The 15,222-nt window shown below is 41.4% G+C and overlaps 4 protein-coding genes and 1 long non-coding RNA gene across 6 annotated transcripts in view; 4 read left to right on the top strand and 1 right to left on the bottom strand.

The window, feature by feature from the left end:
• The window catches only part of si:dkeyp-121d2.7 (uncharacterized), a 3,233-nt gene extending 1,946 nt beyond the window's left edge, over nt 1-1,287 (bottom strand). The window contains exons 1-2 of the mRNA XM_026999419.3: nt 365-1,287; nt 1-156 (exon numbers count right to left, since the gene is read on the bottom strand). The exon at nt 1-156 is cut by the window's left edge and continues 26 nt beyond it. Of these exons, the coding sequence (XP_026855220.2) occupies nt 1-156; nt 365-656 (448 nt within the window). The 5' untranslated portion in view covers nt 657-1,287. The remainder of the gene's footprint in view (nt 157-364) is intronic.
• A 106-nt stretch (nt 1,288-1,393) lies between these two features.
• mif (macrophage migration inhibitory factor) lies at nt 1,394-2,631 on the top strand. The gene is made up of 3 exons (XM_026999420.3): nt 1,394-1,715; nt 2,002-2,174; nt 2,357-2,631. Exons 1-3 carry the CDS (start codon nt 1,608-1,610, stop codon nt 2,421-2,423), a joined length of 348 nt encoding a protein of 115 aa, XP_026855221.2. The 5' UTR covers nt 1,394-1,607; the 3' UTR covers nt 2,424-2,631.
• A 3,194-nt stretch (nt 2,632-5,825) lies between these two features.
• On the top strand, nt 5,826-9,150 carry LOC113570724 (uncharacterized). 2 transcript variants are annotated; one of them, XR_014117482.1, is made up of 4 exons: nt 5,826-6,081; nt 6,551-6,866; nt 6,960-7,038; nt 7,283-9,150. It is a non-coding gene; the product is annotated as an uncharacterized LOC113570724 (long non-coding RNA). The 2 variants fall into 2 exon arrangements; XR_014117483.1 differs by having other exon boundaries at nt 5,826-6,160.
• Nucleotides 9,151-9,187: 37 nt separating this feature from the next.
• On the top strand, nt 9,188-11,565 carry selenoh (selenoprotein H). Its single transcript, XM_026999344.3, has 5 exons — nt 9,188-9,320; nt 10,026-10,143; nt 10,304-10,446; nt 10,877-11,000; nt 11,216-11,565. The coding sequence occupies exons 1-4, from the start codon at nt 9,299-9,301 to the stop codon at nt 10,981-10,983; spliced, it is 390 nt and encodes a 129-aa protein (XP_026855145.1). The 5' UTR covers nt 9,188-9,298; the 3' UTR covers nt 10,984-11,000; nt 11,216-11,565.
• Nucleotides 11,566-11,593: 28 nt separating this feature from the next.
• On the top strand, nt 11,594-15,158 carry clp1 (cleavage factor polyribonucleotide kinase subunit 1). Its single transcript, XM_026999325.3, has 6 exons — nt 11,594-11,745; nt 12,182-12,459; nt 12,568-12,675; nt 12,795-12,914; nt 13,735-13,872; nt 14,217-15,158. The coding sequence occupies exons 2-6, from the start codon at nt 12,184-12,186 to the stop codon at nt 14,904-14,906; spliced, it is 1,332 nt and encodes a 443-aa protein (XP_026855126.1). The 5' UTR covers nt 11,594-11,745; nt 12,182-12,183; the 3' UTR covers nt 14,907-15,158.
• Nucleotides 15,159-15,222: the final 64 nt, after the last annotated feature.

The raw sequence follows: 15,222 nt of genomic DNA, 5'->3' as shown, positions 1-15,222 counted from the left end.
TCCTCTCCCCGGAGACACGTATCCTCTCCTCCTCCTGCTCCTCTCCCTCTCCTGCAGTTGGCAGATGGACGCGGTACATGTCCCTCCTCTCTTCTCTCTCTCCTCCAGCCCCGTCCTCCCACGCAGAACCACTCCACTCCTTTCCCTGCTTGCCTCCTGAGAGGGTGAGAAGGGAGGGGGGAAGGAGAGGAGATCAGGAGGGGGAGGGAGAGAGGAAAGGAGGAGAGGGAGGAGAGAGAAAACTGAGAACTGAGGAGTAGGTCGCCATTACAGTTACTCACTCCATCTTGGCTACAATAAAGCAAGCTGAAGTTAACGTACACTAGCACCCACTGGAACTGATTAAGTTGACCTGCACCCTTACTTGCTTCCAATTTGTGCTTTTTAGCCACGGCGTCGTCCGAAGAGAGCAGACCTGCGGCACGGCGACTTGTCGCCCAGGCAATACCGTATTTTCGCTCATTTCTTAGCTTGTTTTCCGTTAACCGTAGACGCAATTTGAGGGCTTCGTTTTCTTTCCTGTTTAGTGAAATTTCCACCAAGTAGTCGTTCACGGTGTCCTGAAAGAGTTTAGTGATCTCGCACACCGACGCACGAACTAAACTATCCATGACAGCAGTCAGGTGTGCTTGAAAGGTTTTCACTGAATCCTCCATGGTTTTCCAGTGTTTGCGATCAGACACTATATCAGTCCATATACAGATTCCGCGACTACATTAGCGATCTGTTGGAAAAAGGTTACTCTCTAATTTTCTATCACAAGGCAACTAAACGGTGAGCCAGTACATGTAGCTAAAAGTTCCAGCTTTCTTACACTGCCGAGCGCCCGTCGTCCAATCTTGCAAAAAGTGACATCTCTCAATCAATTAGTTTGCGCTATAAATACAAATGTACCATTAATGTAGTTGATGTCGGCTCCGAACTCGTGTTAAAAAACTCAAAATCCGGCTACTGTTTAATTACACAACGTTAATTACTGAACATGTAGCAATCAACGTCGTTTCTAGAATTTAGCAAGTAAAGTAACTTCGTACACAACGCCTGAGGATGATACTACCCCACACTAAATCTCCTGAGCTTTCACAGCTTGCGCAGTAAACACATTTCACCTAAATAACACCCGACAGCTCTTAACCTACGTCCTGGTCTACAGTGATCGATCTGAACTTCTGGATCCATATACATAGGCACGGAGAGGGAAAATTCGTCAGCACCGTATATCCGTTCACCTTCTCAACTCAAGTGCTTTTCATTCTCGCCTACAATATTGTTTCCGGACGTGAGGGTATGCGCACGCGCGTTTTTACCGTAAATCATAGAAAACAAAGCTTGCCACAAGTAGCGTGACAAAGGCATTGGGAATATTTTGCAGATACACTGAGCAGTTAGACTAAAACCACTGTCCATTTAGCGCGGTATTTCCATCTCGAAATATATGTATTGCTGTTTTTGCTATTAGATTACACTTCCCTTTCAATGCGACAGGGGGCGTAAACCTTTTTTAAAGTATTTCCTCACGTGATTTGTAGAGGAACTATAAAAAGGTAGCAATACCCTTACCTGACAACGTGTGCTTGGGCGATTCTGTTTTACAACGAGCTTTCGCCATGCCGATGTTTGTAGTGAACACAAACGTTTCGAAGGATGCGGTCCCTGCATCAATAATGTCTGAAATTACCGAGGAGCTTGCTAAAGCGATGGGCAAACCGTCCAACGTGAGTATGACTGCGCACATGCACCCATGTAGTGGGATAGCTAGGCCGGATTAGTCCCCAACAATAAAATGATCATGATGGGAAAATTAACGTTAGCGAGCTGGCTAGCTGTCTCCACCATGGACGCGCTCAGTCACGCTGCAGTTAGGACTAGCTAATGAAATATTTTAGTCATTGGTGTCACATTAGTATGTGGCCGTTGACATTTCCTGTTGCCTAGTTCTGCTTGGGGTATAAATGCTGTATGTCGCACTCTTACTTGGTGTTATTTACCTCTTACTGTTAGTACATCGCCGTGCATATCAATCCGGATCAGATGATGATGTTCGGGACGAAAGAAGATCCGTGCGCGCTGTGCTTCCTCTACAGCATCGGCAAGATTGGGGGCTCTCAGAATAAAAAGTATTCTAAACTGCTAATGGACAAGCTTAATACCCACCTTGCTATTTCACCTGAGAGGTATACAACCTATTCCTAGCCACTTAAGTGGGATATGCATCATCTTAGGCTAGGCAGTCTTTAATACTGAAACTAAACTTTAACTGATATCTAAGATTGCAGCTTATCTTAGTATTCTTACCATTTCTATATGGTACATTTGTTACTCTTATTTTTTAAATCTACTCTTCATTGTGTTTCAGGATCTACATAAACTTTGTCGATATGGAGGCAGCAAATGTAGCCTGGAACAACACCACCTTTGGCTAATGGCTGGTTTCATCCCCCCACCCCCGACTGGGTACTCACCCTTTCTGCTACAGAAATAATGGCTGCCAGATGACTAAGAAATAATCGCTTTCCTCTTGTCTGCTTAATGTATATTTACATCATTCATTCTGCTACCACATCCCCTATAGATGTAAGTGCTTACTATGAACTTGAATTGAAACAGGCAATAAATGATAGATTTTCATAATCTCTGGTTGACATGCGTGTCATAACTGTAGAATAAGTGAAAACCATGTTGCATCTATGTCTCTCACGATCATGAAATTTTAGCTGACGATTCATTGTCTTACCAAAAAAGTGATTAAAATTTCACAATTATTTTATGCCTATAAATAGAGGCCTACTGTAGTAATACACACAACCCTTATGATAAATATCAACTTATTGAACAGTGAATTTAGGTAATAACAGCTTATAGTAATTGAGAAAATACATTGTCAAAATAAACGTATGGTCAAATCAAGTTCAGTTTGTCACATACATATTCATACACAGTATAACTCGCAGTGAAATGGTTTGAGAGTGCTCTGTCCAAACTGAGGGAAAAACGGGTACATAAGGAAGTGTGTGTGTGTGTGTGTGTGTTTGTATATATATGTGTATATATATATATATATAATGTGTGTGTATATGTATGTATAATATTTATATATACACAATGTGCTGTGGATATGTGTATGTACAGAATGTACAGTTCCAGCTTACAAATTTACATATTTACAGTCACGTGGTGGTGGTGGTCCCCACAGTTTATCAGTTTCCCTGATTCAGGGCCGAGAATGGCCTGTGGGAAGAAGCTCCTCTTCAGTTTCTCTGTCTTGGTCTTCAGGGAGCGAAAGCACTTCCCTGACCTCAACAGAGAGAAGAGCCTATTGATGGGATGGGATGGGTGTGGTCCTTCACAAACCTCCTGGCCTTGGTCTGGCACCGTTTGTGATAGATGGTCTGCAGGTCAGGAAGTTCCGTATGAGTGATGCACTCTTCTGAACGCACTACCCTTTGGATTGCTTGTCTGTCCTGCTTAGTGCTGTTCCCAAACCAGACTGTGATGTTCCCCATGAGGATGCTCTCAATAGTGCAGGTGTAGAAGTTCCGCAGTACCTTGGAGGGCAGTCTGAAGTCTCTTAGGCGTCTGAGGTGGTAGAGACACTGACGAGCCTTCTTTGCCAGGGAGTCAGTGTGGCGGGACCAGGACAGGTCCTGCGAGATGTGAACTCCAAGGTACCTGAAACTATTTACTTTCTCCACCGTGGTTCCACTGATCCTCACAGGTTGGTAGTGCTGCTCCTGCTTCTTGCTGCAATCCATGATCAGGTCCTTTGTCTTGCTAACATTTAGGAGGAGATTATTTTCCTGGCACCAGTTTTCCAGGTATTTAATCTCCTCCAGGTACGCCCTCTCATCGTTGTCCGAGATCAGGCCCATGACGACGGTATCGTTGGCAAACTTGACAATGATGGTGGAGCTAGAAGTGGCTGTGCAGTCGTAGGTGTACAGTGAGTAGAGCAGGGGGCTTAGGACACAACCCTGAGGAGCTCCAGTGCTGAGGGTGAGGGTGGATGAGGCACAGTTTCCCACCCGTACTGATTGTGGTCTGTCTGTTAGGAAGTTGGAGATCCAGTCGCACAGGGATTTATGCAGTCCTAGATCCTCCAACTTAGTAGTGAGTAGGGAGGGGATGATGGTGTTAAATGCTGAACTGTAGTCGACAAACAGCATTTTCACATAATTACTCCTCCCTTTGTCCAGGTGGGTCAGCATATCAACATTTACCCAAAGGGTGTCAAAGTCTGTGCATGAGTTCAGAAGCAAAACAGCCTTGCACTTTTTGCATTAATGCTGGAAAGTGTGTTTACCAAAAAGTTAGGACACAAGTAAGCATAGATTAGCAGGTTGAGAGTTTTTGGAACCTTTGTGTCATATTCAATAGTCTGTCTGGGTTGTAAAAAAAACCAGGATAATAGTTCTTGTTGACTCCCAACACAATAGTGTCAAAATTTAGAAATGATATTTTTTATTAGGTAAATATTCAGTTTAAGTGTTAGCTAATAGTTGCAGTCCTTACAACAGCGCAAGTCTTTACCAAGGGTTTTGCTTTGCTTCTTAGAATCTGCAGTTGGTGTCTGACAACAGGTCAAAGAGTTTCCATTGAAAATCAGAATAAATCATTTGTTTTATTTACTATTCTTTACTAGCAAAACCTAGCAAGTCATAGATAGATACTTTACTGCCACTGTCCTAACTCCAAAGGTTGAATAATAACAGGAATAGTATATAGCTACTGATTTAGAGCTGCATTTTACAGGTTGAGGATGGGACTAAAAGGTAAAACATGGTGTAATCAATGTGAAGCACTCTGACATAGTATGCTTTTTACTCCCCATAATGGACAATTAGTCATGCAAATAGTGAATTTAGCAACAACAAACAGTAAGAAGCTTGGAGAACATATATTGTTATGCTAGTCTGGTCAAGGCATGGTATGCAGTTTAAATAAACAGTTGTTTATGAACACAGCAGCACAATCGAATGTGCTGCATTTGTGAATTTATGTAGGATTTGATGAGGTGTTTTTGCTTAAGAAAGTAAATATTTATTTGAGACTGCGAGCATACAGTAGTGCCAGTATTGCCTCTTTGTGGAGAATTTCTGCTAAATGTGAGTGAATTATGTTTCTGGCCCATGAGTTGCCTTGTATCTAAAAAATCCATAAGAAAAGCAAAAAATCTCCTGGAAAACCAGGAGGGAGTGAGTATATGTTGAATTTATTTATTTATACTTTTACATGTAGTAGATGAATAACTAGCATGCCCAGGTTAGGTGCTGGATGTCCAGTTTCCTGCTAAACCTGATTCTTGGTCAAGCAGCTTTGGCCACCATGGTCCAGGATATTGTTGCATGCAGAACTAGTTTCAGCTCCATCACTGAATATAACCTTTGCCTATGAAAACTGGACTCTCTGTACTTTAACTCCAATATTCATCATTTATAGTCCAAAATGTTTGTGTAATTACTGTATCTAATAACTAGTTGCATATTGTCAGCTGGTTCATAAATTAAAGAAGATAAACATGTCTAAATCATTTATTTTCTAACAATACTAATTATTGCCGTACTAAGACAACCTCTTTCACACAGGCACATACCTGTAAAATATACTGTGTAGTAGCATGGGAGTTCAAATATGCTTGCGTTTTAGAAATATATCAAATTGTCTTAACCATATTAGAATTTAAAAAATGACTTAGAACATTACAATATCTCAGTTCAGTACTAATGTCTAACAGCCCGTAATTCACGACCAGACCAATAAATAGCCCCTGAATTAAAACTGTTTGTCCCTTACGAGACACTGTAGATTTTTTTTTCCTTTTTAATAGCATTTCGTCACTAGAGTACTCAACGGGCTTTTTATGTAAATTTTTCAGGAAGTTGTACCTTCTTTCACCTAATGCATACTGCCCGTTTCTTTTTTCCTTTAACTATTTACTTATAGCGGGTAACTACATACATTTAAGCATAGCGAATAATTCGTATTTTAGCTACTTTCCCTTGTAACTCATGCCAAATATTTAGCTAGCTCGCTCATCGGCTAACTGTAATTTATTAATTGAATCTGCAGATACTGAAGAGCCAGGTGGGTAGATAACTAGCTAGCTAACTAGATAATGGACTAGCGACCAATCCTTGACGTATTCGTATAGACTGCAACAATGGTATAATGTGTTAATGACATTTGTTTTTAAAACTAAGGCACTCGTAGGACCTTCTCCAGTAACTACGCTTTGGCCTAGTATAAATAAATGCATTGCTATTGGTTACTGTTTTATTTTAAACTTCATTCTGCTGTGTTTATGCTATAAACAGCAGAACCCACATTAATCCCAGGATAGTAGTCTAGAAACTACGTATTCCTGTATTTTAAATAATATAAGTAATCGATTAGTTTGAGCAATGTTAAATCTTAAGTGTTAAAGACTAAAAATTAGCATATTTGCCAGGCTTTCATGCACTATTGTGCATTACATTTTATATATTTCAGAACAATATTGTGAAGATTAATACAATCTTTACTACATTCACTGTTGAAATGATTTCTCCCTCAGGTAACCTGGAAGCACAGCCATGTCTTTAGAATCCTTCCAGACCTTTCAGCACCAGCTAAGTGCTATCCTGGAAACACTCCTAGCCACAGCTTTTAGGGACATCACACAGCTAGTAAAATATAGCCTCCTACATGATATTGTTCATAGCAGAGAGGAAGCGCAGGTCCTGACTGAAAGACTACAAGGTGCAGGTGGACAAAGGAGAGGAAAAAGCGAATGCAGAGAAGCTGGGGAAGAAAAGAAAGATGTTTTGTTTGTTGTGAAGCAAGATCCAGAGGCATCTGGTGAAGGAGAGAAGGTGATCTCACCTATGTTGGTATGTAGCTACTAGTTTCGCATGTTAAAAACCAGGAACCACTGTGTATAGGCCAAGCTACAGGACACTGAATGTGACTTGTGTGCTGTGCAGCAGAATGAGGAAGACTATGGCCTGGAGTTAGGGGCTTCCCTGTTAAGGAACTGCAGAGCAGTTGAACATCTGTCCACCAGTAAGTCACTTAAATGAATTATGCATTTGTCCTTCATAAATACATTGACAATTGTAATATTAATGCACCATTATCTTACATGTTCTTACAACTCACACCTCACTGGGAAATTGGACAGAATTACAAAATAAAATACCAGTCTTTCATGTACTTCATGTATTCATGTATTACATGAAGTATGAAATGCTTATGTTGTATAAAATATGGGTAAATATTTGTCACTTATGTAAAATCTCTTCAACAGTAGGTGTGAATTCTGAAGCTGAAATGGACAAACGTGACCAGCCTTTCCATGGAGAATCTGCTCCAGCACAAAGCTCAGAAACATTCACTGTGAGACAAAACTGTCAGTGGACTTGTAATTTACTCACAGGCAATTACAGAAATGAGACAGAACGAGCAACTCAGCCATCTCCTCGTGCCAGTGATCAGCTGCAGAGGTGGGATGTTCAGTCTGCCTGCATAGCTTCAGTTTGTCTTAATAAGGAGGAGGACACAGAAGGAGTAGGTAACAGACAGGGTAATGCCTTACCTTTTGTAGTGGACATAGCGGATCGTACTTGCAAAGCACAAGGACAGCTTGGACAAACGCCACCAAACAACAGGGACACACGGACATCAGAAAGAGGCTCAGAATTCCCAAACACATTAACAAGAGAAGTGGCTCTAACCATGAGAGGGATATCACCAAGGTTATCCTCCTTACCGTACACAACAAATCCCCCAACTACACCACGTGTTACTCCAAACACAACTAGAGGAAAGTCAGTCCTGCAGTTAAGCCCTGGATTTATTACTCCAAATAGTATGCGCGCCAAAGAGAGTATTCCACATAAAATCAATAGAGGCTACATTGGTAAAGGCCATTCTAGTATGGGACATACCAGTGAAGTTACCTTTTCTCAGAAAGGCCATGTAGCTGGACCTGTTAATGCTGGAGAAGTTAAGAAAAAGTTTCATGAGTGCTCTCATTGTGGTAAGACCTTCCTCCTAAAAAGGAATTTGCTATACCACCAAAGGTATCACATGGCAGAGAGAACTCACACTTGCACAGAATGTGGAAAAGGCTTTGTATACAGGTGCCACCTGAAAGCTCACATGAGGAGTCATTCAGGTGAACGAGCATACAACTGCACTGAGTGTGGGAAGTCATTTATCTACCTGTGGAACCTTAAGAAACACATGACCATCCATTTGGGACTGAGGCCATACTGCTGCTCTACCTGTAACAAAACATTCATTTGGAAATCAGACCTGAAGAAACACAAACAGATTCATACCAAGAAAACCATTTGACCTGGTCATTAATTTTGTGGTGTGTTAATCACTATGCTTATGTCAGAAGTGCCTTCGGTCCTGAAGATTGACTGCCCTTTACACTTTAGTTCCACCTGGCTGCTGTATCCAGATTGTATTCCAGGCTGGGTTTAACTGGATAGCAAGATAACAGTTGTAAATAAACTCTAGAGGGTAGTAGAGCTCCATAATGAGAGTTGGCTCAAATGAATTAATTTACTGCATTTGGAATCAAACTCTTCAGCATAATTCCCAGGTCCAAGGTTGTTCTGTACAACAGGTTTAGCATGATGCTGTGTTTAGTAGACTAATTTGTCCTCACTAACAGACAGGAAATCATGCACTTGGGCTTGAAGGTGAACTTTGGACAGCTTAGGGAAAAGATACAGTTCTGCTCAGTTGCACTCACTGGAGACTGTTAACAATTATGCAGCTTTGTATTAGGTGAAATTATGAACTGCCTACAAGCAGTGGTACATTTGAATGCCTGCAAAATGAATATATGTATCACTAAGTCATCTAAGGAAACATTCACTTTGTGGCAGGAATGATAACTGGTTTTACAAATATTCTCAAATAAGTGTTGTAAATGGTTGGAAGTGTACTTTTTTCATTTTTAGTTGAATTTTTAATTTCTTATGACACTACTGCAGGCTACATAGTTGGGCATCTTATCCAACAGCTGTTTTTCTTGAAAATTCATTAGTTAAAAGAGATCTTGTTGTTTTTATATATATGTGTGTGTGTGTTTGTGTTTTTGTTCAAATTAATGTATAAAAAATTCAAACTAATAAAGTGCTAATGCGTGTCATGTCAGAGATCGTATGACGATAAGGCTGTCAAGACTTTCCTCCGCGCTAGATGGCGATATAAAATGTGCTCCGCAGTGTTCATCCCCTTGAAATCTTGCTAGTTTTTTTTCTGCAAGGTTTATCGTAGCCCGCCAAATTCTTCTGGCAGTGCAATGGCATCGCGTGCTAAAGCAGGTATTCTGGGAAAACATTTTATTGTTATACTAAGTGTGTATAAGGTTATTTCCAAGCATTGCTTAATATTCGAAGGTATCCTTTTTTGCAGTGTTATGTAATTTTAAACATAGAATTTACTGTTTCGATAACCTAGCCAGCCAGTCAAAAGTGTCCAGTTATTTCTTTTTAAATAAAGGTAACCTGGTTAGTTTACTAGCTAGAGTTCCCCTCGTTTCACAGTAGACGGATATTTATCCAGCTAGGTTAGGTTATTTATCTAGCTAGTAAAGTGATTTAAAACCTTCAAAGCTGCACCGTTTGATCCCGAGGCTGAGCGGGACGAATGAAGGGAATAAAATATTTAGCGGGCTATCGCCCTTCGTGAGGTTGTTGAAATACCTACAACATGAAGGGAATATGAAAAAGTGCAGTATTGAAAGGTTTAACGACACAGGCCGCATATATACGGCCTATGTATTGACTTAAGCACTTCTATTTTACCGCCACTGGCTATTGCTGTCTTTTACACATTTTTGTCTTACACAAAATCCTTTTTTTCAATTGCAGTCCTTCACTGCGTAGTTTATTACTGCTCGCCTGCGTTGTAGCTGAGAATAATACAATCGATTAATACACTGATTTCATACAATCTAGAGGTTTTGTTTTGTTGTTTTTGCTTGGTTGGTATTCTCTTACCAGGCTTCATGTTTAATGTACGTACAGGTCGTGGGTCGAAACGCACGGTAGACCCGGTGGCAGAGCCTGAGACAGTGACCAAGAAGTATAAAGCAGATGAACGAGCAGAGGATGATCTTGGTCAAAGAGTGATCATTGAACACTGGTGAGAACAGTCAGAACACAATCAAAACAATCTGTTTTCCCTCTTTTAAAAATTAAGGTCCACTGATATTGGTTTTTCAAGTATGTTAAATGGCAGTTAAGGAATAATAGAATTGTCAGTCGGTATTCACCTTCTTGATGCGATACGTGTTTTGGCTCAGTAAAAGCTGACGCGTGTACGGGCGGAATGCTGACACAGTGCGTGAGGCTCTCGTGCTAGCGCGACCTGGACTGCGTGTGCTGCTCAATCCACATAAACCTCGGCGGAACAGCTTTGAGATCACGCTGGTGGAGGGAGGCAAAGGTAAGTTCAGGCACACAGCAATAGCTGTGTCTGAAATGGCCTAGTTCAGTATGATGGTTTTTGTTTTTGTTTTATTTTTTTAATTAAAAAAAAATTAATTATTTTTATTGGGGCATTGATGCTGCAAAAATGTCATATTAAATTCTCCAGAAATGCCAGTGTGATGGATACTAAACATTTCACATTAATAAGGAGTGTATTGTTTGATATTGGACAGCCTGTCTTTTGTAGTTCAGTGCATGCTTTTTAGTTGTGAAGTGCTCCATAAATGTTTAGTGTTTTAATGTTTGAGTTTTAGGAAGCTGATTGTCCCCACCTCTCCTACTATGTTACACCACTTTTTAATAACTCTTGGGTTCAGTTTTACTTAATAGGATATAGTATGCAGGCTTAGATAAGAGTAACCTTTTCCTTTTTTTCTCCTTGGCAGAGACTGTGCTGTGGACTGGCATCAAGAAGGGTCCCCCCCGGAAACTAAAGTTTCCAGATCCTGCTGAGGTTGTGAATGCCTTGGAGGATGCCCTGAACAGCAAGTAGAGGTTGTGAGGAGACAGGTGAGTGTGTGTCTGTGTGTGTTCAAAATGTTAATTGCATAGTCTGAGAATTTCTCTAAAACTTGTCAGCTGTAGCCAGAATGCACAGGAACAAATGCATATCACCCTTTAAGAGGAAAATTTTGTAATGGAACAAATGCATATCACCATTTAACAGAAAACAACCATATTTTATATTTTGTTCTTGATTTTAACATATTAAAACTGATTTTCAGTCAGTCATCTTTGGGTCCTTGGATGCATAATGATGAGGATGGTCCAAATGGTCAACTTCAAGTCCATTCTCTGATGACTTTGGGTATCCTGACCTGGATTATTACAGCCTCCTTGTGGTCTCAAGAGTTCTCTTTTGAGTTTATACTTTGCGTTTATACAGTTGTTCTGTCTCTGCTTCGTTTATCTATGGCTTTACTATTACATGTGTTTTGAGCAGCCTTGATAATGAATTGTTTAGGAATGTTCTGTATGTATTGTGTACATTCAAGAATTGCACGGTCTGGGTTACAAACATTTAGTTTCCTGTCAATTAGAACTGTTCTATGTTCAATAAAATGAAGCTTCTGTATTTGCATTTTTAATTTGTCTTTAGCTGTGGTACTAAGTATACGTTTTGCACGTATTAGTATGGCTTTCTGACGAGGTTTCACGTCTCATCGGCATGTTATGATGACGTCATTACTACGAGACGAAGTTGCCTGTCCAGTGGTGGGTGATTTAAAGCGGGGCCACGTTTGGAGTGCTTAAAGTAAGCCGTATTAGATTACCAATATTACACCTAAGATTTAAAAATATGTAATTGCTAAATAACGCGTTGCAATTGTTCCACGGAGGATAACATCCATAGCCATAGCTCACACTAAGTTAGCTAGTTTGCCAATTATATTGAAGGCACTTGGTCAGTAGAACTAACGTTAACTGCCTAGCTACAAGTTCACAATTAACTATATAGTCACATTTGATAGATATTACACATTAGTATTGGTTAAGTAACGTTACCACTCTTTACAGAATAGTAGCTAACTATAACAGCGCTTCGAGTTCAAATGTAGGGTGAGTAATCGTAAATTGGTGGAACAAATAGCTAATTAAGATAGCTAGTTGGCCAGAATTAGCGTTAGTTAAAAAGTCGTACTTCTTAATATTGCATGTGATAACGATATTTTGTTTACCGTCACTTATAGTTATGACCACAGAAGTGCCCGAGAAGTCGGGCGAGGAAAGTCTGAGCTCTGGGGGAGGCGTAGGGAGCGCAGGGACGCGTTTCGATTTGGATAAGGAAACCGAACTGCGCTTCGAGGTGGAGGCTGGAGAGCGAGTCCAGCTGGAGCTCCTGTCTGGTTTGGCCGAGGTGTTCGGCTCAGAACTGAACAGAAACAAGAAGTATACGTTCGGGCCAGGCTCCAAGATCGCCGTGTTTACATGGCAGGGATGCAGTTTGTCGCTCATGGGCAAAACAGAGGTGGGGATGTCACGAAGACCTTGCTAACGGCATCAGTGACGATATGCTTGATAAAAACGGCGTGCAGTCAAACACGTAAATATAATTAATGATTCTGACTGTCTATAGGTTGCGTATGTCTCCAAAGAAACACCTATGCTGCTCTATCTGAACGCACATGCTGCTCTAGAGCAAATGAGACGACAAGCTGAGAGAGATAATGAAAGAGGGCCACGGGTGTGTCACCACTGCCATACACACGTCTCAGTTACATTCTTTACTTGTATGCCATGTTACGTAGCAGGTGTATAGTGACAGTCTTGTTATAGCTGTGCATTTGTTTTGTATTTGTGCAGGTCATGGTGGTAGGCCCAACTGATGTAGGGAAGACCACTGTGTGTCGGCTGCTGTTGAACTATGCAGTGAGGCTGGGCAGAAGGCCCACGTTGGTGGAGCTGGATGTTGGCCAAAGCAGCGTAAGAGAATATGATCTGCAAACTCCTAGCCACTCTGTTACCAATCTTGATTTTGACATTTTATGCACTTGGCAGATGCTCTTATCCAGAGCAACTTCCAGTTTTCAGTAATTTTAGGGTAGTGGTAGCTCAGTAGTTAAAGTACTGGACTAGAAATAAGAAGGTTGTCGTTTCAACCCCACCAGTGCCAAGTTGCCACTGTTGGGACCCTAAGCAAGGCCCTTAACCCTTAATTGCTCAAGATGTATTCAGTCATAATTGTAAGTCGCTTTGGATAAAAGTGGAAGCTAAACTCTGTTGATGTACACGTCTTTGTGCTGCTTCACTAGTGTTAAAGAATCTGAGTTTTGGTTTACCCCTTGGACTGTTGCTTGTGTATATTGTGTTTATTACTCTTTGTGTAGCTTTGTCTGTAGTCTGCTTCATTTTGTGTTCATTATTGTATATTAGTCACACCAGCTGTAGGGTTGGTAACCAATTTTTGGTGGGTATGGATCTTTGTATATGTGCTTTGTGGTTAGTAAGAGAGTTATGAAAAAGATTGTATTGTTTTTTCTGTTGGGCCAGGTAAGATTCACTTCAGATTGTTTGTTTTCAGAATTGGCTGACCTGACCTCTGTACTGTTTTGCAATATACCCATCTACATATGCCATTCTTTGTCTCTGTTCATGTTTATTATTGGTTTATCCCATATACTTCAACTGTTTACAAATGTACCCATCCACCACTACCACTTTTTGCTGCGGCTCAACCTGTACGGGGTCGTAACAATGACAAGGTTTTTTTGTTTTTGTATATTTTTTATTGCAATGTGTTCAGGTGTCTGTTCCTGGGACTATGTCAGCGCTGTGCATTGAGCGCCCGGCAGATGTAGAGGAAGGCTTCTCTGTGCAGGCTCCCCTGGTCTTTCATTTTGGCTCCACGACACCAGGGACCAACATCAAACTCTATAATAAGGTTTAAAAAAAAAACAAAAAAAAAAACACTTGACACCCTTTGACGCATCAGTGCTTCACAGTTCTTTTACCTATATGGCAAAAATAATTTCTGGTTATTTAATAGAAAGATTAAATTATAGGATAAGGTTTGAGTGTCAATTACACCAAATGCTCAGCATAAAGTGGAACATCTGGTGTATATTAAAACTGAAGACATTTATAACAGTAATATTACATACCAACTAGAGCAAGAGAATGATTTAAGAAAATAATATATTCCCCAAGTTAGGCCAGTAGAGGTAACATTTGTGGAAATGCATTGTTCTTTAATACCCTTTCCTGCTGCTCTGTTTGCATGCATAGCTGACGTCCTGTCTTGCGGAGGTATTCTCCCAGCGCTGTGAGGTGAACCGCAGGGCTAGCGTGGGAGGCTGCATCATCAACACCTGCGGCTGGGTGAAGGGCTCGGGCTACCAGGCACTGGTCCACTGTGCCTCGGCCTTCCAGGTGGATGTGGTGCTGGTGCTTGACCAGGAGCGCCTCTACAATGAGCTGAAGCGTGACCTGCCTCATTTTGTGCGCGTCGTCCTTCTGCCCAAGTCGGGTGGCGTGGTAGAGCGATCCAAGGACTGCCGGCGCGAGACACGCGATGAGAAAATCCGAGAGTACTTCTACGGCTTTCGTGGTGCCTCCTTCTATCCACATGCCTTTGACGTGCGTTTCTCGGATGTGCGCATCTATAAGATCGGCGCGCCCTCCATCCCGGACTCGTGCCTACCACTGGGCATGTCTCAGGACGACACGCAGCTGAAGCTGGTGCCTGTTAGTCCTGGGCGGGACCTGACGCACCACGTACTCAGTGTCAGCTGTGCGGAGGATGAGGGTGATGGGCCACGCAGCAGGGGCATCCTGGAGAGCCCCGTGTGCGGGTTTATTGTGGTCACGGCCGTGGACACTCAGGCTCAGGTGATGACTGTCCTCTCCCCAGCACCCAGGCCGCTTCCTCGGCACACCCTGCTCATCATGGACATTCGATTCATTGACCTCAAATAGAGGATTGAAGAGAAGGGTGGGTGGATGTTTGGTGAAAATGGGTAAATGTGGGAAAAAAAGGACTGGGTCCACATGAGGTCATGTCAGTTTAAACCAACAAGTAAGCAAATGGAGATGTCTGCACTTGATTTCCCTCAAGCAGGATACATTTGCTTTCTTTAAATTTGTATTTTAACTAATTTTGTAGAAATATTATTTTGAAACAAATTGATATTTGCAGTGTCCTTACACAAAATAAACAGTTTGACGTTGTTTGAGGTTATTTGACAATAGTAATTTGTAGTTAATGTTTTGTTTTGTTAAATGTTACAAGCGT

Source organism: Electrophorus electricus, chromosome 16 (genome assembly GCF_041902795.1).
Source record: "Electrophorus electricus isolate QZ-2024a chromosome 16, ASM4190279v1, whole genome shotgun sequence".
Taxonomy (NCBI): Eukaryota; Metazoa; Chordata; class Actinopteri; order Gymnotiformes; family Gymnotidae; genus Electrophorus; species Electrophorus electricus.
Note: the sequence above shows the minus strand (reverse complement) of the source record. Positions and strands in the feature narration are given on the sequence as shown.